Source organism: Delphinapterus leucas, chromosome 4, assembly GCF_059928025.1.
Source record: "Delphinapterus leucas isolate spDelLeu-1000000601 "Yukka" chromosome 4, BTC_Dleu_Yukka2, whole genome shotgun sequence".
Lineage (NCBI taxonomy): Eukaryota > Metazoa > Chordata > Mammalia > Artiodactyla > Monodontidae > Delphinapterus > Delphinapterus leucas.
In genome coordinates, this window is record NC_143132.1 from 86,353,228 (window position 1) to 86,378,635 (window position 25,408).

Here is a 25,408-nt window from a genome sequence, read left to right on the forward strand (position 1 = left end):
GTATTACTTGGTTATAAGAGATAATGGTTGCTGAAAGATTTCTTTAACATTAAGAAAAACTAAATGGTTAAATTAATTGTTTTTAAAAAACTTCTTTGCTTCATTTGTAGACAGTATGGGGTGACTCCCTGATCTTTCATTTCTCATCTTTGAAATGAAGAAATTAGCTCTCTTACCCTTCCTGCCACCTTCTTTTCCCCATTAAAAATGGTGGTTTTATTATTTTTATAATATCAAGGTTTATTTTATTTTCATTCTATTCAGTGCCCTTAATTTACTGCAAGTGTTTAGTCTTAGTTTTATATTTAAAATGATTTAATGGTTGTTCATGCAGCCACTTTTACTAAGTTTACCTTTTTTTGAATTTTTCACTTTGATTCATCTTTTGACTGGTTGGGTACTATCCATGTGTGGGTTTCAAGAAGGACCCACAGTACTGTGCTTTCAATTCCTCACATCCCTGGCTGCCAGTCTGGTTCCTTGCATTGCCAACTTTACATTTATAGTCCTTAAATCGTAGTATCAGATCTTCAAGATACTTTCTCTCTCCCCCTACTCCTTCCTCCTGGAGTCCTGTGTTTCCCAGTATGGACTATTTTCCCACAGACCTATTTCCCAGCTGTTAACTTGAGAATTCCCTTTCCTTTACTGGGTTGATGCTCTATTTCCTACATCACATAGCTTCTTTTTTCTCAGATTATTATTCTCTTATTTTAATGAAATACTTTCTTGTGTCTCCCTAAGAAGGGTCTATGGGAGGTAAACACTGTGATTATCTTCACATATGATGGTCATTTGGCTGGGTAGAAGATCCTAGAATAAAAATAATTTTTCCACAGAATCTGGAAAGTATTGCCCTATTATCTTCCAGCAGTGATATCTTCCAGAAATGATTTTCATTTCTTTGTAGCTTACTTTTTTAATCTCTGGAAGCTTTTAGGGTTTTATTTCATCTTTACATAGAAATTTTAATTTTGGCAACTGTATCAATCATATTTTTAATTTTCAGGTTATTTGCTTACTGCTTTTTTGTATCACATGGTCGTGTTTTAGGAGTACATTATCATTTACAATCTCTCTGAGTGTGTATGTGTCTGTGTGTGTGTGTTTAGTTCTTGTCTTTTGTGTCCTGAATTATCTGTTTTCTTTGGGATCTTTTTGTTTGTTTATCTTGATGTCCCTCACATTATGTAAGTTTTCAATATATATCTGGTGGTCCTTGCATGTCCTTTTATATTGAAGAAAGAGGCAATAAAATGTTGTTTGGGAACTCTGTGGGGAAGGAATTATCAAGTTGTGGTGAGTTAATCATTATGCTTTCATTTAAAAAGCAGATGCTTTTGCTCTGGGTTCATTATGCAATGATAAAAATCATAATTGATGAAGAAAATAAAAGTGATAAAGCACCAAACAACACAACAGCTAAATATGTGAAAGTAAAAGCTTTTATAAATGCAAGTAGGCCTTGACAAAAATATGTAGTGAGATACTTCAATATTTACTTCCTTAGAATTAGACAACTCTAATAGACAAAAATAAAGATATAAAAGACATGACTAATACAACAAAAATAAGAACATAGAGAACATATATCCCTTAAGTAGAATATGTTCATAAAACATTTACAAAGGTAGATTATGTACTAGACCAGAACAAAAACCTGAAAATGAGTGATCAACCTTAAATACAGTAGGCTAAGTGAAATAAGCTGGACACAAAAGGACATACTGTATGGTTCCGCTTATGTGAGATAACCTAGAGTAGTCAAATTTGTAGAGACACAAAGTAGAATGGTGATTTCCAGGGGCTGGGGGTAAGGGGAATGGGGAGTTGGTATTTAATGGGTACAGAGTTTCAGTTTGGGAAGATAAAAGATTTCTGGAAATGGATGGTGGTGATGGTTGCACAACACGTGGATGTACATAATGCCACTGTACTTAACGGACACTGAGAAAGGGTTAAAATGGTTAATTTTATGTTATATATATTTTATAACAATTTAAAAATGAGTGATGGAAAATTTATAGGTCACATTTTCTGATCATAAGCCAATAGAATTTATAATAAACAATTTAAAAAATTATCTGCCATTGTTAGGAACTGAATACTTGCGTGCCTTCCCCACCCCCCCACCCCTGCCCCATTCATATGTTGAAGCCCTACCCACCCCCCTCAACCCCCCGTGTGATGGTATTTAGAGGTGGGGCCTTTGGGAGGTAATTAGGTTTACATGAGGTCATGATGGCAGGGAAAGGAGAGCATGGGATTACTGTCCTTATGAGAAGAGGAAGAGAGACCAGGGCTCTTTCTGTCATATGCGGACTCTGAGAAGGCAGCCATCTGCAAGTCAGGAAGAGAAATTTCACTGGAACGGAATTGTCTGGTGCCTTGATTTTGGACCTCCTAGCCTCCAGAACTGTGAGAAATAAATTTCCATGTTTTAGCCACCCAGTCTATGATATTTTGTTATGGCAGCCTGAGCTGACTAAGAGACCCATCTTAAATATTGATACTTAAGTGAGTTTCTCAGAAATATATTTCTGGGTAGCTTTATATCAAAGAGAAATTGAAAGGAAAAAAATCACCTTTTAGAAAACAGTGAAAGGGGACTGCGTCATACCCACACCCACGGGAAACGGCAAAAATCTTAGAGAAAACTTATAGTCTTAACTGCCTTTATTTTAGATCAGTGTCTTAGCCTGGGTTACTACACCAGAGTAACATAGACTGAGTGACTTAAAAAACAGACATTTATTTCTCACAATTATGAAGGCTAGAAGTCAGGATCAGGGTGCTATCATAGCTGAGTACCTATGAGAGCCCTCTTTCTGGCTTGTAGATGGCTGCCTTCTGGCTATGTTCTCACATGGCTAAGAGAGAGAGAGTGAGCTCTGGTCTCTCTTCCTCATCTTATAAGGACACTAATCCTATCATGAGGGTCCTACCCTCATGTCATAGTTTAAACCTACTTACCTCCCAAGGGCTCCACCTCCAGATAATATCACATTGGGGATTAGGGTTTCAATATATGAATTTGGGGGTGACAAATATTTAGGTCATAAAAATCAGTAAGACAAAAAGTAAAGAAACTAAGAACTCCTCTTAATAAGTTTTAAAAAAGAACAATAGGGCTTCCCTGGTGGCGCAGTGGTTGAGAGTTCACCTGCCGATGCGGGGGGCATGGGTTCGTGCCCCGGTCCGGGAGGATCCCACATGCCGCGGAGCAGCTGGGCCCGAGAGCCATGGCCGCTGAGCCTGCGCGTCCAGAGCCTGTGCTCCACAATGGGAGAGGCCATGGCAGTGAGAGGCCCGCATACCGCAAAAACAAACCAAACCAAAAAAAAGAACAATAAAGTAAAAAAAAGGGAATTAAAATAAAAACTGAAATTAATGAAATAAACAGCAAAAAATACATATTTATTATTACAGTTGACCTTGAACAGTGTGAGGGTTAGGGGGTGCTACCTGCCCCCCCACCCCCAGCAGTGGAAAATTTGAGTACTGCTATCTCTGTCTCAAAAACAGGGAATTGATAAATGATTCACCCAAGGGCAGGAAGCTGAAACAGTTTGGATAGAATCAGGAATCAAACCTTAGTTCTTTTGATTCCCCATATTGTGTGTGATCTCTAAGCAAACACAAACTTTTCCCCACACTTAGTTAAAGATCTGTAAAATGAAAATATAGGTACTATATTTATTGAAAAAGAATCCCCATATAAGTGAAACCACAGTTCAAACCCAGGTTGTTCAAGGGTCAACTGTACTTAGTAAGTTTAATAAAATATAGGACATAACAAATGAGTAAATTAGTATTTATTTTCTTTCTTCCTTCGTTAAAAATTCAAATATTTCTTCTGCATTTTAGTGGATGGTGTTGTGTACCTCCTGGGTTGTAGTCCCAACATGGGGAACCACAGCTCCAAACACTAAGGAAGCATATTTTTTGTTGTTGAGCTTTTATACTGCTTCGAGGGGTGACATACTCTAGTGGTCCTGAGAATGTGTGTTATAATTTCCTAAAGGTTTGTTTGTTTGCTTGCATTTACAATGTTTTGTTTCTACTCAGGGTTCTTATTCAAAAGACACACAAAATTTATTAAGAAACAGGTTTTAAGCATGTGAGAGTTAGCTGTTCTGTTCTGTTAAGCTTAGCCTAAGTCTGTTGGTTTTGAATAGGAGTTCAGGGAGGAGCTATTATGCTGCATGTACAGCTACTTTTCAAATTTATGTTTCATGCTGTGGGTTTTTGTTACATCTTGTTGCTATGCTCTGTCTACTTTAGCTATCTTGTGGTTTAATTTCAGAATAGAATCTTATTAAAGTGCATTTTAGCAGTGGACCTGCTAATGCTGTAAATCTGAGAGAGATTTCTATTCTCTTTTAATATGGTGCTAATTTTCCCACAGAGCTATTTTATAATATTTAAAAGATTAGTAGATTTTAGAAGTTTAAATGGATATTGCAAGAAGTGAAGTAAATGAGGATTTAATTTTCTTTTGATTTTAGATCCTTTTAATATGGTAAAAACTTAGTAGGACTTTGGTTAATCATAGAATTTATTATTTACAGTTGTCAAAGCTGCGGGATGAAAGGTCAAGCTTTCAAGATCAGCTACGTGACTGTGAAGATCGAATTAATGCTATGACTTCTCACTTCAAAAATGTTAAGCAAGAGTTCTTATTTACCCAGGTACAATAATGTTGAAATTCACATTGATTATATCATGTGTAGTCATGGAACATTTCACATTGCATTTACATCTATGATTTGATTTCAGAGATATTATAGGAAACTTTCGTATAACTCAATAATTATGAACATAACCTTGAACCTGAAAGTAGGTAGGAAAAAGACTTTTAGGAACTCTACTGCCGCCAAATTCAAGGAATAATTAGTTCATTTGAAAAGAGAAATCCTCATTCAAACAGTCTGATATAATATTAGTCAGCTGATTATATGAGAAGGATACAGCGATGGCAGTGAGAAACTATGGCGTTAAGTGGAAGCAGACCTAATAAAACACATAATAGAGTTTCTGTCTACTTTTAAATTTTTCAGCACAACCACCTGGAGCCATTTTGAGTGGAGGTAAATAGTCCACACACTTCAGTAGCCCTTAGGACACGACGGTATTTTAGCATAGTTTAAGAATTGAATTTTATAATGGCGATTCTGAGGTAATAGAAAAGTTAAATTATATTCAGGAAACTAAGGTAACTGGGAACAGTACAACGCATTTTAGAAATATTAACACAAATAATAAAAATTAAAACTTAGAGTGATTAATTAAGTAAACATCTGTTTTATGGACAATCTATTCATGTGTAGAATCTCTTTCCCTGATGATGCCCAGGAAATCAGAAAGCTCTGTAAATCAGCATTGGAGAGTTTACTAACTTCCATCTGAAACTATTTTTCAAAAAATGCATCAACTTTCCTTTGAAGAAGTGTGTAATTCTTAAAAATGAAAAAAGTCATGTTTTTAATACCAATTTATACTTAATATAGGTAAGTAACTGTTTTATGGGTTTTTACAAGTCTTATTAGAAAGTTATAAATTTAATGAACTTTTAAAAACAATCTCAAGATTTTTGTATCCTGATGTGATTTAGTAACTAATAAGCAGTTTGGAACAACATCTTTTCTTCAAGTTGTTAAACCACTGAGTTGGGGAATTGAGAAACAGATTTTCTGTAGGTGTATTTCATTATAGCCAAACCTCAATTAAGTAGGACAATAGAGACAAAAGACAGTAAACTTCCTTCAACACTAACAGCCTTAATAATGTAAAAATAATACAAATGGTGATAACTTTGAAGCCCTACAAGATCAGTAGTCAACAAATACGATTTTATTAAGTAAAACTTAACACAAAGTCATCATTGTATATTAATATACTCTAGGACATATTTATAACGATCACTGTTTACATAATTACTTTAAAATTATCTCTGTTAATTAGAATATGTGAATTCTTATAAACATACCATTTCCTAAGTATTTTTAATTAGTTTCATTTTTTTTTTTAAATAAATGAATTATATCTTTTAAAAGTCTCAGTATATAAATTTTGGTTTTCAGCAGTTTCCTTAGACCAACATAAAAACTGAAAACTGCTGACAACATTTTTTCCTAGCACATTCCATGAACTGACTTCTTACAACTAGTAAGCAACACCGACTACACTGAATCACAAAGTCTAATGTGGTGTAGGTTTCCGAGAAGTGGAATTAATAGTACTTGATCTAAGCATTTTGTGGAACTTTGTTATTTTCTGTCTAGTGGATTATTATGAATATTTTATAATGTTAAAATTTAAAAAGTCTTTCTGTCTTGTATATTATTCTGTAGTCTCTTTGCAAAGCCAGGGAGCATGAGATTGAAAGTGAAGAACATTTTAAGATGATTGCTGAAAGAGAACTGGGACGAGTGAAGGATGAAATGCAACGACTGGAAAATGAGATAACTTCAATACGGGAAAAGAAAAGTGATAAGGAAGTATGTGTTGAAATGTTACTTAAAATTGTGTGCTATTGTTCCTTCTTCCCTCACCAAATAAACTTTTTTTTTTTTCCGTATGGCAAAGGCATTCTTTAGTTTCCTGACATTCACTTACGTCGTTTTTTGGACAATGAAACTGACGTGGAGCTGTAATTTGAATCAACAGTGATAGAACGTTACATTTATTTTCTCGATATTCATTTACCAAAATAGTCATTGAGCCTTACTATGTGCAAAGTACCATGCCGGCTGCCTGTTATATACCACACTAGGCATAATTTATAAGTGCTACATTTTTAAAAGCTACATTAAAAAAGTCACTTGTGATTTTGAATTTCATTTTTCAGTTAAAATTTTTACTTTTCATATTATCAGCTGGTGATTCTAATATTAAACTACTATAACCTATTTTTTTCTTTCTTAGTTTTTAGTTACCTGGCTGGGAGCTCTTTCCAAATTCAATTCTTATCTTTACATATGCATATACTTATGGAAATGTATATATCTGTATCTCTATATGTATACATATGCATACATATCATATTAATTTGTATGTGTTTGCATATTGATCTGTTTTCTTCTTGTGAACCTAGATTTGTTAAATGAATACATTGACAGAAATATTTTTATCTGCTTAACTACTGTATTTATTTTAATTAGACATGCTTTCAAAATTTCTATATAAGAGGTCTTTTAGACGCAGCAATCTGATTGGAAATGGGGCTGAAGGGGACTTGTCTTGGGCTTGAGTTAGCATATCAAGTACATTATTTTTATTAAGGTTGTGTATCAGCTTGGGGTAGTTTTGGTGGAGTGACTAATGGGATTGCTCTAGGGGAGCTACCCTGAAGCCTTTTTTTTTTTTTTTGCGGTAAGCGGGCCTCTCACTGCTGTGGCCCCTCTTGCCGCGGAGCACAGGCTCTGGACGCGCAGGCCCAGCGGCCATGGCCCACGGGCCCAGCTGCTCCGCGGCACGCGGGATCCTCCTGGAGCTGGGTACGAACCCGCGCCCCCTGCATCGGCAGGCGGACCCCCAACCACTGCGCCACCAGGGAAGCCCCCGGAAGCCTTTTTAAGCAAACTTTGGCTCAACCACTGTTCTCAACTTTGTATAATCATCTCCGCTCTATTTCACAACTGAATAATTAAAATATTAGTATGATGGTTATACAATTAAATATGGCATATTTATATACATCTGGCCAAGGACAGAGACAGGATGTCTTTCTTCCTTTTAAATATGTCCTGTAATATGTAATGTTATTTATTTATTTATTTATTTGTTTGTTTGCGGTACGCGGGCCTCTCACTGTTGTGGCCTCTCCCGTTGTGGAGCACAGGCTCCGCATGCGCAGGCTCAGCGGCCATGGCTCACGGGCCCAGCCGCTCCGCATTATGTGGGATCTTCCCGGACCGGGGCACAAACCCGTCTACCCTGCATCGGCAGGCGGACTCTCAACCACTGCGCCATCAGGGAAGCACATGTTTTATTTTAATTTGTACAGTAAATAATGTTTTGTAATTTCCCCATGCCCCATCTCTTTGGAAATTAGAATTACATATTTAAAACTACTCAAAAACTGGATAGTTTGAAATGTCAGATGAACTGGGACCAGCAAGCACTGGAGGCATGGCTGGAAGAATCGGCTCATAAAGATAGTGATGCCCTCATTCTTCAGAAGTATGCACGACAAGATGATAATAAAATTAGGGTGAGATATTATAAATTGTAGTGTTAGATTTTCTCTGAATCTGTAATATATCAACCATTTAATCTAAATTGTACTTATAATTTTAAAGTAGTTCTTAAACATTTTGGGTCTAATAAAGCCAGTTATCCTGTCTCTAGATAAATGACTATACTCAAATATCCACAAAATTTTGCTGCAAGTTTTACAGATCCTCTGAAGCCCTTTGTCCATTTAGGGATCTCTGGGCTCCCAGTTAAGAATCCTGATTGAGAAGGTTTCTCAAAAGCATTTCAGAAAAGAAAGTTTTGTACTAGAACTATGTATAAGTATTTTCACTTCTTTTGTGTAATAGTTTGAATGTTACAGATAGTTTTTGCTGATTTGAGACTATAGTGCTATTGATTATTTAATATATTATTATAACCGTTACTTAAAAATCTACTTGTAATTAAATCTGGTAATATTTTAGTATCATGAAACATGCTATTTTCTAATAGATTAATGCCACATACGTTAGTTAAAATAATTTTAAATGGAAAATTATTGTTTAATCTTTTTTCTAATTTACTTTAAAAAGTATTAAAAGTCTTTTTAGAAACAATTGTGTTATCATTGCAGCACTATGGGTCTAGAAGATAAAGAATATATGTATTATTTTGTAGTTATTTTAGATGTCAAATAAATATGTATAATATAATATGTATATGTATAATATAATACTTAATGTGAGATATGCTAACAGCTTTTATGTTAATAAAATGGTAATTATGAATATTTTTGCATGTAATTACATCATAGGCACTGACCCTGCAATTAGAAAGACTGACTGTGGAATGTAATCAGAGAAGAAAGGTACTTGACAATGAACTTGCAGAGACTCTAAGTGCACAGGTTGGTTTAGTAAAGATTTTTGTTTTGTTTTGTTTTTTGTTTTTATTTATTTATTTTTATTTATTTATTTTTTTAACATCTTTATTGGGGTATAATTGCTTTACAATGGTGTGTAGGTTTCTGCTTTATAGCAAAGTGAATCAGTTATACATATACATATGTTCCCATCTCTTCCCTCTTGCGTCTCCCTCCCTCCCACCCTCCCTATAGTAAAGATTTTTATTTCTTAGTTGTCAAAGTGATGTTTAAAAAGCACTTAAATTCACAGAAATACTATTTGGTCTTCATTTGACAGTTAGAATTGGATAAAGCAGCCCAAGATTTTCGTAAGATTCATAATGAAAGGCAAGAACTCATTCAACAGTGGGAGAACACAATAGAACAGATGCAGAAGAGAGATCGAGACATTGATAACTGTGCCTTGGTAAAGTAGTTGTTTGGTCCTTGCAGTGTTCAGCTGTATTTATCTCTTTTGTATTTAACTCATTCATTTCAAATGTAAATCACACTGTTATTTGAAAGTCACTTTTGTAGCAGGATTCAATAGTTTTGGTAAATGTTTTTCAAAGCTGACCCTGTATCCATTTAGAAATGAGATTTTATGAAGATTATTTACTTATGGATATAATGCCAAAGACTGGATCCTGACATCTCTGAAATGTGGGACAAGAGAAGATCAACAGATAATGTTATTGCAGTAAAACCAATGCCCTGACTTATACATGGTTGTCCAAGGTGCATTGGATTTAACATGTGTGCTATTCGTGTGCTAATCAAAGGTGTAGGGAAAGGAGCCTCATGGATAGCCAAAAAAGGACTGCAATAAATTTTCCCTTTTGAAACTGAGGTACCCATGATGGGGTGAAAGCTCAGAAGGGGAGGAACACCACACTGATTAAACACAGACCTAGTGTTATCTTTTGCTACTTTCAGAGGTAATTTAGGAGAACTTTTTTGGGAAATCATTAAGGGGTAAAATAGTAGTGAGTGAAAATGGGAAGATGATGGAAAGCTGGGAAGGAGAAGGAATTGAGGAGGAAAGAAGGCAGATGAGAAAATGGGCGAACTTCCATTCTGAATATACTCCATGGAAAGGCATTGGCAAGCAGCTCAGGTGACTGGGAGTTTGGAACTCCCAGGGAGTTTGGAACCACATCCATATCTGGATGTGGTTTACTTGTTAAATGTAACTTATATGTAAAATGTGATTTCTTTATTTTAAACTTCTGTAAGTAATCAACATTTTGTCAACAAAATGGCCTACACCTCCCTAAGGAGGCACTTGGGAGAACCAATGTTAACTATGAGTTCCTCTTATTTCTTAATGCTGATGTTGGTTTCTCTTTCTTGGCTTCATACTGCTTTCAAACATCAAGTCCTGACTGCTTCCTCTGTGTAAATCAAATGTGTCATATCTAAGACTGCAGATCCATAATCAAATTCTCATACAGCCCTGCAGCTAAATTGACTCAGCCTGCTGATTTGGCAGAATCCACAGCTTGTAGCTCTCTGGTCATATCCTCAGTGGTTCCTTATTTATGGGGTGACATTTCCTGGCTGTATGTATTGAAAAAGACTAGGAAGGGAAACAAGAAATTGTTCCATAGGTAGTGGGATGCTTCTAAGTGTTTAACAGCTGGCTCTCAATTTGTGGTATTTCTGATTTCTGTGGCATCACCTGTATGAAAACTTAACTGTGAATAGATTGCCCTGTTAAAAAATGTGAACGCTGAAGTAGGAATTAAAACATCTGATTAAGTGGTAGAAAAATTAATATAAAGCAAGAAATTCTAGAATAATCATTTGACACATATAAACTTAGGAAGTTTTGACCTCCTAAGGTTGAATGAACATAGTAGATAGATGGAATGTTACAATTATAGAATGTTAATTGTTATATAGATGGGAATACTAGATTAAACAAATTTAAAATGTTTTTTAAAATGCAGTAAATCTCAGATATATATTGATTTAATATGCTAATATGTACAATATTACATGCAGCATTTCTAAAACTTACTGATTTTAGAACACATACTCTCCCCTGACCCAATCTCCTGGGATTAGTTGTTTGATGGGACCCTATTTCAGAAAAATTGGAAGAAATATATTTTAGGGTAAATTTTCCTTCTCCCTCAAATTCAGTTAACATATTGCCATCAGAATCACCCGTGAAAACCACATATGATCTTTTTATTCCCCAGCTCTAAAATCTTTATTCCATGTTGCTTAAAAGCTGACCCTCTTTAACATGGCAATTGAAAAATTGAATTCTTCACCATTTGGCCTTAACCTCTACCTTTCCAGCCTAATCCCTATCATCTGTCTCCAACCTTTCTTATTATGTCCCCATTCCACACCCGCCCTCCCACCCTGCACCTTAACCATGTTAGAGTATTTATGCATCCCCATTTATCTTTTTTTTTGCAATACGCGGGCCTCTCACTGTTGTGGCCTCTCCCGTCGCGGAGCACAGGCTCCGGACACGCGGGCTCAGTGGCCATGGCTCACGGGCCTAGCCGCTCCGCGGCATGTGGGATCTTCCCGGACCGGGGCACGAACCTGTGTGCCCTGCATCGGCAGGCAGATTCTCAACCACTGCGCCACCAGGGAAGCCCCCCATTTATCTTTTTAGGCCCGGTTCAAATGAAGGCTCTTAGGTAAAGCCTTTTAATGATTTCTCTTGGGTAGATTTCATTATCTCTTTGCTCCCATAGTATTAATACTTTGTCCATACCTCAGTTACTACGTTGTATATTCTAGTTATTTTGTATCCCCAAGACTAGCAAAAAGCCTGCGTGAAGACATTCCTACAGAAACCAATAACAAAAATAAAATTCTCAAAAAATGAAAGAAACTGGTCTTGTGAAATATTTGGAAAATTTCATTGAAATCCAACTTTCCATGTGAAAACTATTCAATACTGTTATATTTTTTACATGTCACCTTTTGTTGATGAAAAATTGACATTTTTCTCATCCCTTTAGCAAAGTACCAGATGGATGAAATAAAATACAGAGATCTTTAAAAAATGAGCTTATAGATATTAGTGTGTGGCATATTAATATTTTATTTTATTCATATAAATTAGTCTGTCTTTAAAAAACATTTTCTTAAGTTTTGGTAAAATAAATGCTATAGAAAAACTAAATTCCTTTTAGTTTTAGTTTTGTTTGTTATATTAAATATATATTTAACATGTATTTTAAATCCTAGGCACTAGCAAAGATAAAACAGGAAATAAGAGAAAAAGAAAATTTGGTTAAGGAAAAGATCAAGTTTTTGGAAAGTGAGATTGGGAATAACACAGAGTATGAGAAAAAAATTTCTGTTGCTGATCGTAAAGTTTTAAAATGTAGAACGGAATATCAATGTCATGAAACTAAGAGAATTCAGCTGAAGGATGAGGTATGTCAACTAAAAAGACTGGTTTGTGTGTTTATAACAAATTACTATACAAATAAGCATAAAGCCTTTCCTTTGATTAAGAAACTGCCTTCTAGTTCTTTTTGTTACATCCCTTCATGTTGTGGCACTTTTAGGATACTCTAATGAGACCTTGCTTGGATGAAGGCAACAGGGGGCTGTCATTCACATCACAGGTGGTGTGAAGGGCTCCCCCTGGAGTTGTGCAGTGACCAACTTGACTGTCACACATAGTGTTCTGTAAGTGACCCAAGGCAAAAGGCTCCTGAAGGGTCTAGGCTGGAAATCATAATTATAAGATAACCGGCAAATGAGCAAATGTGAAGGTGAATTATTGACATCGGTGGTAACTTGAAGTGTCCTTCCAGTGCTACATGTGTATGGTGGTTTTAATTCTCAAATTCTAGGTGGAACTACCTGCTGAAGTTCAGTTTCTTACCTTGTTAAGGGAAAATATTTCAATGTGGTAGTGGGACAATGTAGTGGTATAATGTCTTTAAACAGACTAAGAGAGAATAAAATTCTCCTGCTTTGTTCTTTTCTTTTTTTGAGCATACATGCCAACTAGATTATTCCATAGGGAGAGTTAGCAATCCCCTTAGTTAGCAATAAAGGGATCTTTATGAAATTTGTGCCTTGAGGCCATGTTATCTGAAGTTACTGCTATTTGGGTGAGAAATTGTAATATTGCAGAGCATTTTATTCTATAAGTTGTTACACTTTATATTCCTGATAAAGAAGGAAAGATTTTTTTTTCTGTCTGAAGAGAATAATTAAGATCTTGAAAAAGTAAAATAAATGAATTTCTTGCATAAATTAAATGTCACTGCTAATAGCTCATTCTCAACAATTTTTAAGTTTAAACCAATTACAGAAAAGAATGCAGGTATTCATTCATTTATAATTTGCTTATTGAGATAGAATTCACATATCAAATACACCCTTTTGAAGTGTACAATTCAATGGTTTTTAGTATTTCACAGAGTTGTGAAACCATTACCACTAACTAATTTTAGAATATTTTTGTCTTTCAAAAAGAAATCCCATACCCATTAGCAATCACCTTCCTTTCTCCCCTCCTACCAGGCCCTGGCAACTCCTGATCTACTTTCTGTCTCTATGATTTGCCTATTTTGGACATCATACAATATGGTGCAATTTGTGTCATGATTCTTTTACTTACACAATGCTTTCAAGGTTCATACAAGCTGTAGCATATAAGAGTACTTCTTTTTCCTCAAAATTTTTTTATTGTGGTGAAATACATGTAATATAACACACATTTACCATCTTAACTGTTTTCAGGTATACAGTGGTATTAAATACATTCCTAATGTTTTACAACCATCACCATCACCCATCTTCATAACTCTTTTCTTGTAAAGCTGAAACTCTGTACCCATTAAACAATAATTTCCCATTTCCCCCTCCTCCCAGCCCCTGGAAACCACCATTCTACATTCTGTCTCTGTGATTTTGAGTACTCTAAGTGCCTCATATAAATGGAATCATAAAGTATTTGTCTTTTTGTGACTGGCCTATTTCACTTATTTTACTCAGCATAATGTCCTCAAGGGTCATCCCTGTTACAGTATATGTCAAAATTTTGTTCCTTTTTAAGGCTGAATACTATTCTATTGTGTGTATATACCACATTTTGCTTATCCATTCATCTGTCAATGGCCTTGGGTTGCTTCCATGTTTTAGCTATTATGAATAATGCTGCTGTGAACATGGGTGAACAATTATTTCAGAATTGCTGATCATATGGTAATTATATTTTTAATTTCTTGAGGAACTGCCATACTGTTTTCCACAGTGGCTGTACCATTTTACATTCCCACTAACAGTGCACAAGTGTTCCAATTTCTCCACATCCTTGTCCATACTTGTTATTTTGGGTTTTTTTGATAGTAGCTGTATTAATTGGTGTGAGGTAGTATTTCACTGTAGTTTTGATTTGCATTTCCCTAATGATTAATGATGTTGCATGTCTTTTCATGTGCTTATTTGCCTTTTGCATCTCTTCTTTAGAGAAATATCTATTCGAGGTCTTTGCCCATTTTTGAGTCAGGTTGGGTTTTTGTTGTTGTTGTTGTTGAGTTTTAGAAGTTCTCTATATATTCTGGATATTAATCCCTTATCAGATATATAATTCACAAATATTTTCTCCCATTCTTTGGGTTGCCGTTTTGCTTTGTTATTGTTTTTGTTGTATAAAAGTTTTTAATTTAACGAAGTCCAATTTGTCTACTTTTTCTTTTGTTGCCTGTGCCTCTGGTGTCATATTGAAATCATTGCCACATACAATGTTGTGAAGCTTTTGTTCTATGCACTTTTAACTCATATATGTAGTTCTCTATAATATGCCAGGATTTACAAGTTATTTAAAATTTAATATCAGATCAAAAAGAAAAATTGTTAAATATGTATTACAGCAACATGGTTATTATGTTTATGGTTGTGATGTAAGTTAGAAATTAATGTGTTCATAATAGAACTTCTCAGAAATGATATTAATTTATAAGATGTAGAGTAAATATATAATTTCTCTCTGTTAACTAATAAATAGCTGGATACTTTAAAAGCCACTGTGAATAGAAGTTCTAGTGATTTAGAAGCTCTGAGGAAAAATATTTCCAAAATAAAGAAGGACATTAATGAAGAAACAACAAGGTAAGAAAAAAGGTATTTAAATATGTTTATAGTTTTTGACTATTTCTAGAAAAAATATTGAATATTTGATTTTTTGGTTAAATAACTGTAAAATTATAGCTACTAAATTATTAAACTTAAAATAATTTTCCTGGGTTTTTCAGTACAAAGGCTTAGGAGCAATATTTTTATGGCTTATTATATACGCATTGATAATAAAAAGATTTATGGCAAAAGAAATTTTCAAGTTATATGAAGAAATCTTAGGATAAACTATTCCTTATTTGTTTGCATTAAATATCTTTTAGACATGTTTTCTATTTTTTCCTTATAAATTCTCTATAGGTTACACAAAATTAAAAATCATAATCAGATTGTAAGAAAAAAATTAAAGCAGATAACTGAGAAAACTACATCTGTAGAGGAGAAAGCTACCAACTTGGAAGACATGCTAAAGGAGGAAGAAAGAGGTGTGAAAGTAAGTTTAGTTTCGTTTTTTTAAAAAAAATCACAGCAGGGCTTCCCTGGTGGCATAGCGGTTAAGAATCCGCCTACCAATTCAGGGGACACGGGTTTGAGCCCTGGTCCGGGAAGATCCCACGTGCCGTGGGGCAGCTAAGCCCGTGTGCCACAACTACTGAAGCCTGCGTGCCCAGAGCTGGTGCTCCGCAGCAAGAGAAGCCACCGCAATGAGAAGCCTGCACACTGCAACGAAGACCCAATGCAGCCAAAAATATATAAATTAAAGAAAAAAATCACAGCAAATTTAGCAATAGTGAATAAATTAGACTCTTGAGATCAGAGGAGAAGGAGGTCTTTTACGAGGCTCTGATTTCTGGGGTGATTGCATTTGTAATTAGATTGTTGAGTTGTTGTACCTCTTTTTATCTTCAGCTCCTAATTCTCCATTTGCTTCACTTTCAGCATTTAACTTTGTCTTCTTTTAGAGGTATAGCCCTTCTATCTTAAATTCCATGTCTTCTCAATGCCTACTGTGTCTCTGTCCCTGTTTGCCATTCCTATACTTTTTTTTTGGCTGCATTGGGTCTTTGTTGCTGCGTGCAGGCTCTCTCTAGTTGCTGCAAGCAGGGGCTACTCTTCGTTGCGGTGCTCGGGTTTCTCATTGCAGTGGCTTCTCTTGCTGCGGAGCACGGGCTCTAGGCACACGGGCTTCAGTAGTTGTGGCTCACGGGCTCTAGAGCACAGGCTCAGTAGTTGTGGCACACAGGCTTAGTTGTTCCGCAGCATGTGGGGTCTTCCCGGACCAGGGATCAAACCCATGTGTCCCTGAACTGGCAGGTGGATTCTTAACCACTGTGCCACCAGGGAAGTCCTTGTATATATGTTCTTACATTGCAAATGCATCTTGAAAAATGCCCGTGTTTTACAACTGATTTACACCAGATTATCATCTTTTTTGTTTGTGATCAAGTTTCCCCCAGTGGTCTACGTTCGTTGCATGTATTTCTTCATCATCTGCTATCTCTTTAACCTCTTCCAGTCTGGCACCATTTATTGGTAAACAGACTTTTAAATGCTAACACTTTTACTAACTTTACTGGCATACCCCTTCTACCTTAAGCTCTTTGGCATTCTGGTAGAATTAAAGCCGATTTTTAAGGAACTGGAAAAGGCTGGTTAACCGTTCCCTCTTTGAAAACTTCAAAATTATTTGTGTGACCTATCACTGTAGGCACTACTTTCTGCTTTTACTCTTTTTTTTTTTTTTTTTTTTGCGGTACGCGGGCCTCTCACTGTTGTGGCCTCTCCCGTTGCGGAGCACAGGCTCTGGACGCGCAGGCTCAGCGGCCATGGCTCATGGGCCCAGCCGCTCAGCGGCATGTGGGATCTTCCCAGACCGGGGCACGAATACGTGTCCCCTGCATCGGCAGGCGGACTCTCAACCACTGCGCCATCAGGGAAGCCCTTACTCTTTTTTTTGATGGGGGAAGAGGAGGGGTAGCTGAAGGTGGTGGTAAAATCCCCCATTTGCTGAGGCCTATATGAAGTATGGTTTCATTTGTATTTGGATAGAATCCAGCTTCCTCAGTGTGCTGTTGTATGTTTAAAATTCCTGAGTAGCGAAGTCATGCAACAGTCTTGACTTGAGTGGTATTTGAGTCCAAATCATACAACATTATTAAAAAAAAAAGGTGTGGATTTTTTTCCCCCTAAGAGCATGATTTTCTGTAGTACATGGAACGGGATAGTATTAGAACTTATTTGAAGTCTGTAAAGACTGAAGTTTGTATGAAATACACCTTCTGAAGACATAATTAAAAACTAGTGATATTTTTAAAGAAATTAGCTGAATTAGAAAACAATAAGATTGGCAGCATGTGTACTGATTGTGCTGTAGCAGGGCTGGGTTCATAATCTTGTTTTCTGTAGTTATTGGGGGTTTTTGTTTGTTTGAAAAAAATCTCAACTCTATATATTTTGCTGTGTTATTCACCACCAAGCACTGACTTTAAAACTCTGCCAAGCAGTCTCAGAAGTTCTTAAACCCAGTGAAAATTGTCTATTATATGAAAAAGAATGCATTTTATAAGGTTATATCAGATTATATTTCTTGATTTGTGAAAATTTAAATGTGCCAGTCACAGACTTCTTTTGTTTCATATTGAGGTTCATTGGATGCCAAAGGGAAATATGCTTATCTGGGTATAAGAACACAGAGGGAAATTATTTCAACATTTTAAAATGAGAGCTTTCAATAGATCTTGGCATGGGAGATCTGTTTGAAACCTAGAATATATTGATGTGACACTGTGAGATCAAGACGGACCTGCCTCCTGAGAAAGGAGAAGTGGGAATGGGGTACCAGTTTCTATTTGCTAGAGGGCTGCACATGTAGGGAAGTCAGCTGCAGGCAAGGTGTGAGTAAGGGATAGTGATAGTGCCAGTAGTGTGTTGGGGCCAGCTCTCACCAGCTCACAAGAGCTGATAGTTAAATTTTCTGGAATTTTTTAAGTCAAATGCTAAACATAGCTACTATTAAAAATCAAATTATATAGACTTACAATTAAATAAATTATATTAAAAATAAAAGTAATATGTACTCAGCACATATCACTTCCAAATTATTTTACTGCATTTTACTGTTATCTATGCTTTTAAGGTTACTTAAGACTATTAACATCTGTTATATCTGTCTAGTAGATATACTGCATAATGGTCTGCTACGGCATATCTCTTCCTAGCTCTGCATTTAGAGGAATCATGTTAGTAGCTTGAAACTGGCCATAGTGGGAATAAAATAATCATAGAAATCAGCCTCTTCCCTGTAACCTCCCATCTACTAGAAAGCTGATGGTTAAAATTTATCTGCTCACCACTGGATAGTACCAAAAAGAAGGTGGGAGATTTCTTCCCTTAACACTCTCAATACTTTAGTAAACTTTGTGAGCTTAGAAGCTGTGTGTCTTCAGTATATTTTATGTTCTAAGGAAACCAGTGGAATGGTCAAGTTCTAAGGCTAAGGTGACATAGGATAGAATTAAGATGACAGATCAAGGTGCATGACACAGGAATAGAAAACTACTATTCTAGTCTACTAGACTAGAGTAGACTACAAGCAATGTTGGGGATTTGCTGAAACTGTGGGAAGGGCTTTATATTCTTAAGGGCTAAAATGAGGGTTCATTTATGACCCCCAAATTATAATATTCATGCAATAAAACATTATAAGGTATTATATTTCATTAATCATTGTTATTCTTATTATCAGGAAGTAGAAGTTCAGTTGAACATAGTGAAGGGTGTGCTATTTAAGAAAGTTCAGGAATTACAGACTGAGACAATGAAAGAAAAAGCTGTTGTATCTGAAATTGAAGGAACCCGTTCTTCTCTAAAGCACCTGAACCATCAGTTACATAAACTGGACTTTGAAACCTTACAGCAGCAAGAAATTATGTACAATCAGGTAGATGTTACTCTTATGAATGTCTTCATATTGATTTGTTATAATTGTGATGGTCAAGATACTGCAGTGTCCTAAGAAAACAAAGATTTCTAAGAACTCTTGGGGTGGGGGGATAGACAGATGCTGAAGATGGGATATCATGTTAGGTCAGCGAAGGGTGAGGGGGCCTTAAAAGCTATTTTTTTTTCTTGATCTGAAATAAATAGAGAAGAGGATCGACAGCTCTAGTGAGGGAGACCATGCTTTAAAGGAACCTGGAGCAATTGGACCTGGAGTAAAACAAAACAAGGAATGAGATGTCTGAAACCTAGAAAAACTGTATGTTGGGAATTCCTTGTCAGTCCAGTGGTTAAGACTCCACGCTTCCACTGCAGGGGGTGCGGGTTCAATCCCTGGTCAGGGCACTAAGATCCCACATGCCACACAGCGTGACCAAACAAACAAACAAACAAAACCCGAAACCCCTATGACTGTATGTTGTGCAAACATCGGCATCCCCATCCCCATCCCCACCCCCAACCCCAGACCAAAAAATGTTTTAATTTTTTTTCCTTTTTGTTCTATTTATATATTCTGTCTCATGTTAATTTCTTAATGTCCTCCCTCTCTACGTCTTAATTTCCCCATCTAATGTGTTCTTAGTTTCTCAAAATTAGACTCTAAAGTATAATTTTCAGAATAATTCTTTAGAAGTTCATCATATTTGAGACTTTCATGGCTAACAATTTGTGATTCTTTTTTTGTACTCCTTAGAAAATGTACCCTCAAAAAATCCATATCCATGTAAATCCAGTGGATTTACTGATGTTCCATCATGGGAGTATGATAAATGACCACCTAGCTGCTTTATTATATTTTCAGATTAGTTCTGTGTTACTATCACGTACTCTGGTTGTTGAAGAATAGTTTGCTCTTTCTTCCCTTACAGTAAGAAGGATTTCATCCTATAAATCACTGAAGGGTGAAAGTGACTTTAGTAAATGGTGACATCAGGCCAAATTCATAAGAAAGTATTTACAGTGTTTTTGCATTTATAGAAATGGTTTTAACTGTTTCTTCTTACTAACCTATCTTTAAAACCTGTAACAGGATTTTTACATTCAACAAGTGGAACGCCGAATGTCACGGTTAAAGGGAGAAATTAACTCAGAAGAAAAACAAGCCCTTGAAGCAAAAATTGTTGAACTTCAAAAGACATTGGAAGAGAAAAAATCTACATTTAACCTTTTGGAAACACAGATCAAGAAGCTTCATGTAACTTAGTTAAAATACTTTTTATGCTTCAAATATCCTAGTCATCATTTTGTTTTAAGTCAACATGTTCCTAAGACTTGACTTTGGATAGGATAATTGCCAAGCTACCCATATATATAACAAGTGTATGAGCTAATGCTTATATTTCTATACTGACTATGAGAATGTAACATTACTATTGATTATGCATTTACTGTATGCTAAGTATATGCCTTTAGTATCTTATTTCATTTAATCCTTATAAATGTCTTGTGATGAAGATAATACTTGTTTTACAGATTAAGTAACTTGTCCATGATTACAGCTAGGATTTGATCCGTGGTCCATGGGACTTAAAAATAGTCTTAAATAGTACATGATTTAAAAAATTGATAAATTCCAGTTTTCTATTATGTATCTGCCATAGTAACTTGATTGCTTTTTATGTCTGAAGTGGCATCTAAAAGAAGCTGCTCTTTTACGGGTCATCTATTGTTATTCAAATATTTACTTAGTTACATATTTCAGATGACTCAGTTTTGTTAATACGGTAAAAATGTTCTTCATCTTTAGGTACTTTAATGTTTATGGCAATATAAAACCTGTGTTAGGGGAATCTATGTAATATAAAACCTATGTTAAAGTGTAACTGGGAAGTAAGAGTGAAGGAGTGAAAACATGGACCTGAATAGGGGGAGAACTCCAAAGGTTTAAAAGTTAAACAGCTGGAAAGGCTAGTGATGAGTGTCCTCTAGTGGTTCTAAGAAGAATTGCTCTGAATTCCTTCAGGGCTACAAAGGTGAAAGGGAGCTACTACTTTTTTAAATTAGGGGAAAAAAAAATTAACATGACAAAATATTGGTTTGGAGTGGTTTGTAGCCTGATTAAATTTTTAGAAGACTGTTTCCTTGGTTTAGTGGAAAAGAGCAGAACCGGTTTTGAATGTCAAGGTTACACCACTAACTGATATTTTAACTTTCCTGAGTCCTAGTTTACTCATTTTAAAATGGAAAACAATATTTAATATTATTTTAGGGCATTTGGGAGAATTAGAAGCAATGTATGTCTTAACACAGTGCTTTTAGTAGGTACTCAATAAATGGTATTTTTTTAATTACATAGAATATGAGAATATTAGTGCTACAGAATAATAGGAGGGTAACATTTGTATCTGGACATGTTTTTTGATCCTAGCCTGAATTGTGCCTGTTTTCCTGTGTGAGGATGGTTCTAGTGTTCCTCCTTTTAGCTACCCTGGGGCTCTGTCCATTATGCAGTTGGCTAGTACTTATGCCTATCCCAGCTGGTTTTGACAGAGAGGTAAATAAATTAATAGAAATGCAAGTGAATTTTTAAAGATATTAAAGCTAGTTAATCTTCTAATGAAGGTTTTCTCTTCTCAATAGTAGCATTAGATTGTAAAGTCATTCTGTATTCTCTTTCCCATGCCACTCCATCTATTATTTTGAATAGTAGAGACAAATTTCTTCTGGTTGAAAATTACCTTAAATTAAAAATTTCATTCTAAAAGTTAATTTTATGAAATCACATCTTTATGTGAAAAAAAATTCTTAATGTCTTGCTTCAATCTTAAGTCCTGATAGTTCAGAGATATACAGGGAGTGAGAAGGGCAGGGGAGGGAAGAAGGAAGGGACAGAGGAAGAGAGAGAGAGAAAGAGAGAGAGAAGGGAGACAGATCTTGGCAATAGAAACTTTTTGCTTTATGTCCCCTAAGAGGGGCTAAGGGGGACAAAGGGAACAAACCTTGTTCTGGTTCTGAGTGGGAGGGAGGATACAAACTGGTATAAAGCTAGAAAACTAATATCTGAGTATGTATGACCCATTTATTCATTCAGTGGAATTAGATCTTATCTAGCATTTTTCTCTCCAGCAGTATGTGATTATATATGTAATAATAATAATAGACACTTCCATGTGTCAAACATTGTTGCACATATTCTTTGACAGTAAATTCTTTAACCCTCACAACAACCCAGGTAGGTAGGTATAGTTATCATCTCCATTTTGGAAATGAGGAAACTGAGGAAGAGTATGTTGCCCACTGGGGTTGGATGGCTAATATATAATTAAGGCTGTCTGATTCCAGAGCTTGTAGTTAACCAAGACCCTATGCTTTCTCAGACTGTTAATGTTTTTACCTTCTGAGACTTGGGTTGAATCAAATAATGAACTCCAGAAGGTGAACCATGTATTTAACCAAAGCTTGAACTCCACCCTCCCATTTCTCCCCGTAAATGGCAACGACGTAATAGTTCAGTTTGAACTGTAATCATACATAATATTTCCTAGAATTATTGAACTCAAACTGAACCCAAACATCAATAGATAATAAAAATGAAAATGCTTCTATGTGAACATCCATGTATATTCTATTAGAGACATAAGAGCATGAAGGGTGAGATTTATAATATTATTATAAATATTTAATGGAGCGTATAGTTTAAAGTAAGTCATGTTTAGTAGTATTTAATATTGTTATTTAAAATATGTATTTATGTACCATTTTTTCCTCTTTACAGAATGATCTTTACTTTATCAAGAAGTCAAATAGTAAAAATCGTGATGAAAAACAGTCCCTCATGACCAAAATAAATGAACTAAACCTCTTCAATGACAGATCAGAGAAAGAACTTAATAAAGCCAAAGCTTTGAAACAGGTACAATAAAATCATATGTATATATAATATTAAAAAACACATATTTTCATGCTAATTGTAGAAAAATTTAAAATACCAAATTATAAAGAAGAAAATAAGTCACTATAATCACTGTACAGAAGATAAAGTGTTATAGTATATTATTTTCTTTCAGTCTTTTAAAGAAAATTGGCTTTATATATTATATTCAAAAATTTAAAAGTATATTGCACATGTCTCCCAAACTAATTATCTTTAAAGGCTTCCTACAGTCCATTGCATGAAGTTACCGTAATTTATTTAACCATCTCCTATTTTTGCATATGTGTTTCTAGTGTTTGGCTATTCTAAATGGTGCTATCATGTACTGTGCACATATTTCGTTGTACAGTTGTTCATGTATCTCCTTAGGATAAATTTCTAGCTGTATAATTATGGTTCAAAAAGAATGAATATTTTCGGTGTCTTGAAACTATTTTCAAGCCAAATTGCCTTTTAGAGGGTTCAGTTAATACTCCTACCAGCAGTGTGTAAGCATTCTATTTTACTCACCACCACCAGGGCTGGATAATATAATTTATAAAATTATTGTTAATTTGATGGGCAAACATAGTATCTCATTGTTTTTAGTCTGCACTTTAGAAATTGGTGACATTTTAAAACATTTTATGTTTAAACATAAAATTTAAAATACTTATGTTTCAATTAAAATGTTTAAACATTTTTTTCTATTATGTTATATTCCATAATTTTTCTTTTGGATTTCTAGTTCATTTTCTTGCCCATATTTCCATTAGGAGGTTTATATATTTATTTATTTGGTTGTGCTGGGTCTTAGTGGTGGCAGGTGGGCTCCTTAGTTGTGGCTCATGGGCTCCTTAGTTGTGGTATGCAAACTCTTAGTTGCGGCACACATGTGGGATCTAGTTCCCTGACGAGGGATTGAACCCGGGCCCCCTGCATTGGGAGTGCAGAGTCTTATCCACTGTGCCGCCAGGGAAGTCCCCAGGTGGTTTATATTTTTTAAATGCTTGGCAGAAGATCTTCATATGTTAAAATATTAACTCATAAATATTTGTCCCATTGTCTTTAAATTTCTATTCAGTTTCTTTTGACATAAAAACTTTTTTTAACATTATATGTTTAAGTGTTTTTCCCTGTATAATTTTTATGCTTAGAAACTTTTTCATCACACTAAAAATCAAACAGATATTTACTATTTCTAGTGGCTGCACTGGTTTAATCTCTTTTTTTTTTTTTGGTTTAATCACTTACATTAAGTTCTTTCATTCATCTGGCATTTATTTTTGGTACATATGAGATATGGGGATCTAATCTTTTCTCCAGCTAACAAGCTTTGTTTTGAATTCGTAAAATCTTATATTCTAGAGTGTTTTTTCTGGGCTTTCTATTCTGAAAATTGATCTATTAGTGTGATCTTGTGTCAGCACTCTACTCATGACTGAACTGTTTTAAAATAAAAAGGTATTTACACATTATTTTGTAAGATTTAGTTTAGAATATAAAAATGCTCATCCATTGGGTTTCATATATTTGCTGGACATTGTAACTTTAAATTTTATAAGTTCTTCTTTTTGTTTTTTTAGTAAAATTGAATTATAATAAAAGACTTGGAATAACCATAAACCCTTTCCTTAAAATAAAAATAAAAGGAAAATCAGTCATGACTCAGAGCAATCTAAATTTAACCCTAATTAATATCTTGGTCAATGGTCAAATTAGAAAATGTTATCTTTTCAAGTTTTTTCAATTTCCTTTTCAATAAAAAGGAAATATATTTTGGTTTGGATATGCAAATTATTATTTCAATATTTGACGATTTTGTTATGTTGATAGGATTTGATGATAGAAGACAATCTTTTAAAACTTGAGGTTAAACGTATTCGAGATATGCTTCACAGTAAGGCAGAAGAAGTTCTTTCTCTGGAAGAAAGAAAACAGCAGTTACACACTGCTATGGAAGAACGGAATGAAGAAATTAAGGTTCACAAAAAAATGCTTGCATCACAAATAAGATGTGTTGATCAAGAACGGCAAAATATAAGGTAACAATTAGAGTTTTAAAATCCTGCTCACGAATTTTAAAAACGTTAAGAGTAATGTCAGAAGAACTGACTGCTCCCTCCACCACCCTGAATGTCCATCTTTTTCTTATTTGTTTGAAAAAGCTTTTAATATAATACATAGGCCATATTTTAGCTACAAATCTATGCTTTTCCCTCTCTTTCCTTAGGCTAACTCCTCATTCTTTAGAGTTATCCTTTTACCTTAAGATCATTAATCTCCTTGGAACTGATTTTTGTGTATGGTTTGTGGTAAGGGTCCAATAACATGCTTTCCCTTATGGATACCCGACAGCTGCATTTATTGAAGCAATTTTCCCCTAGAGATTTCGCATATCTTTT

General features: G+C 35.1%; 1 protein-coding gene across 1 annotated transcript in view; it reads left to right on the forward strand.

Annotated features, from left to right (window-relative positions):
- Positions 1 to 25,408, forward strand: part of CCDC39 (coiled-coil domain 39 molecular ruler complex subunit) — a 47,387-nt gene that overhangs the window by 2,864 nt on the left and 19,115 nt on the right. The window contains exons 2-13 of the mRNA XM_022571477.3: positions 4,572 to 4,691; positions 6,354 to 6,500; positions 8,057 to 8,215; positions 8,993 to 9,085; positions 9,381 to 9,509; positions 12,302 to 12,493; positions 15,084 to 15,187; positions 15,512 to 15,644; positions 18,897 to 19,091; positions 20,181 to 20,345; positions 22,866 to 23,003; positions 24,840 to 25,048. Of these exons, the coding sequence (XP_022427185.1) occupies positions 4,572 to 4,691; positions 6,354 to 6,500; positions 8,057 to 8,215; positions 8,993 to 9,085; positions 9,381 to 9,509; positions 12,302 to 12,493; positions 15,084 to 15,187; positions 15,512 to 15,644; positions 18,897 to 19,091; positions 20,181 to 20,345; positions 22,866 to 23,003; positions 24,840 to 25,048 (1,784 nt within the window). The remainder of the gene's footprint in view (positions 1 to 4,571; positions 4,692 to 6,353; positions 6,501 to 8,056; positions 8,216 to 8,992; positions 9,086 to 9,380; positions 9,510 to 12,301; positions 12,494 to 15,083; positions 15,188 to 15,511; positions 15,645 to 18,896; positions 19,092 to 20,180; positions 20,346 to 22,865; positions 23,004 to 24,839; positions 25,049 to 25,408) is intronic.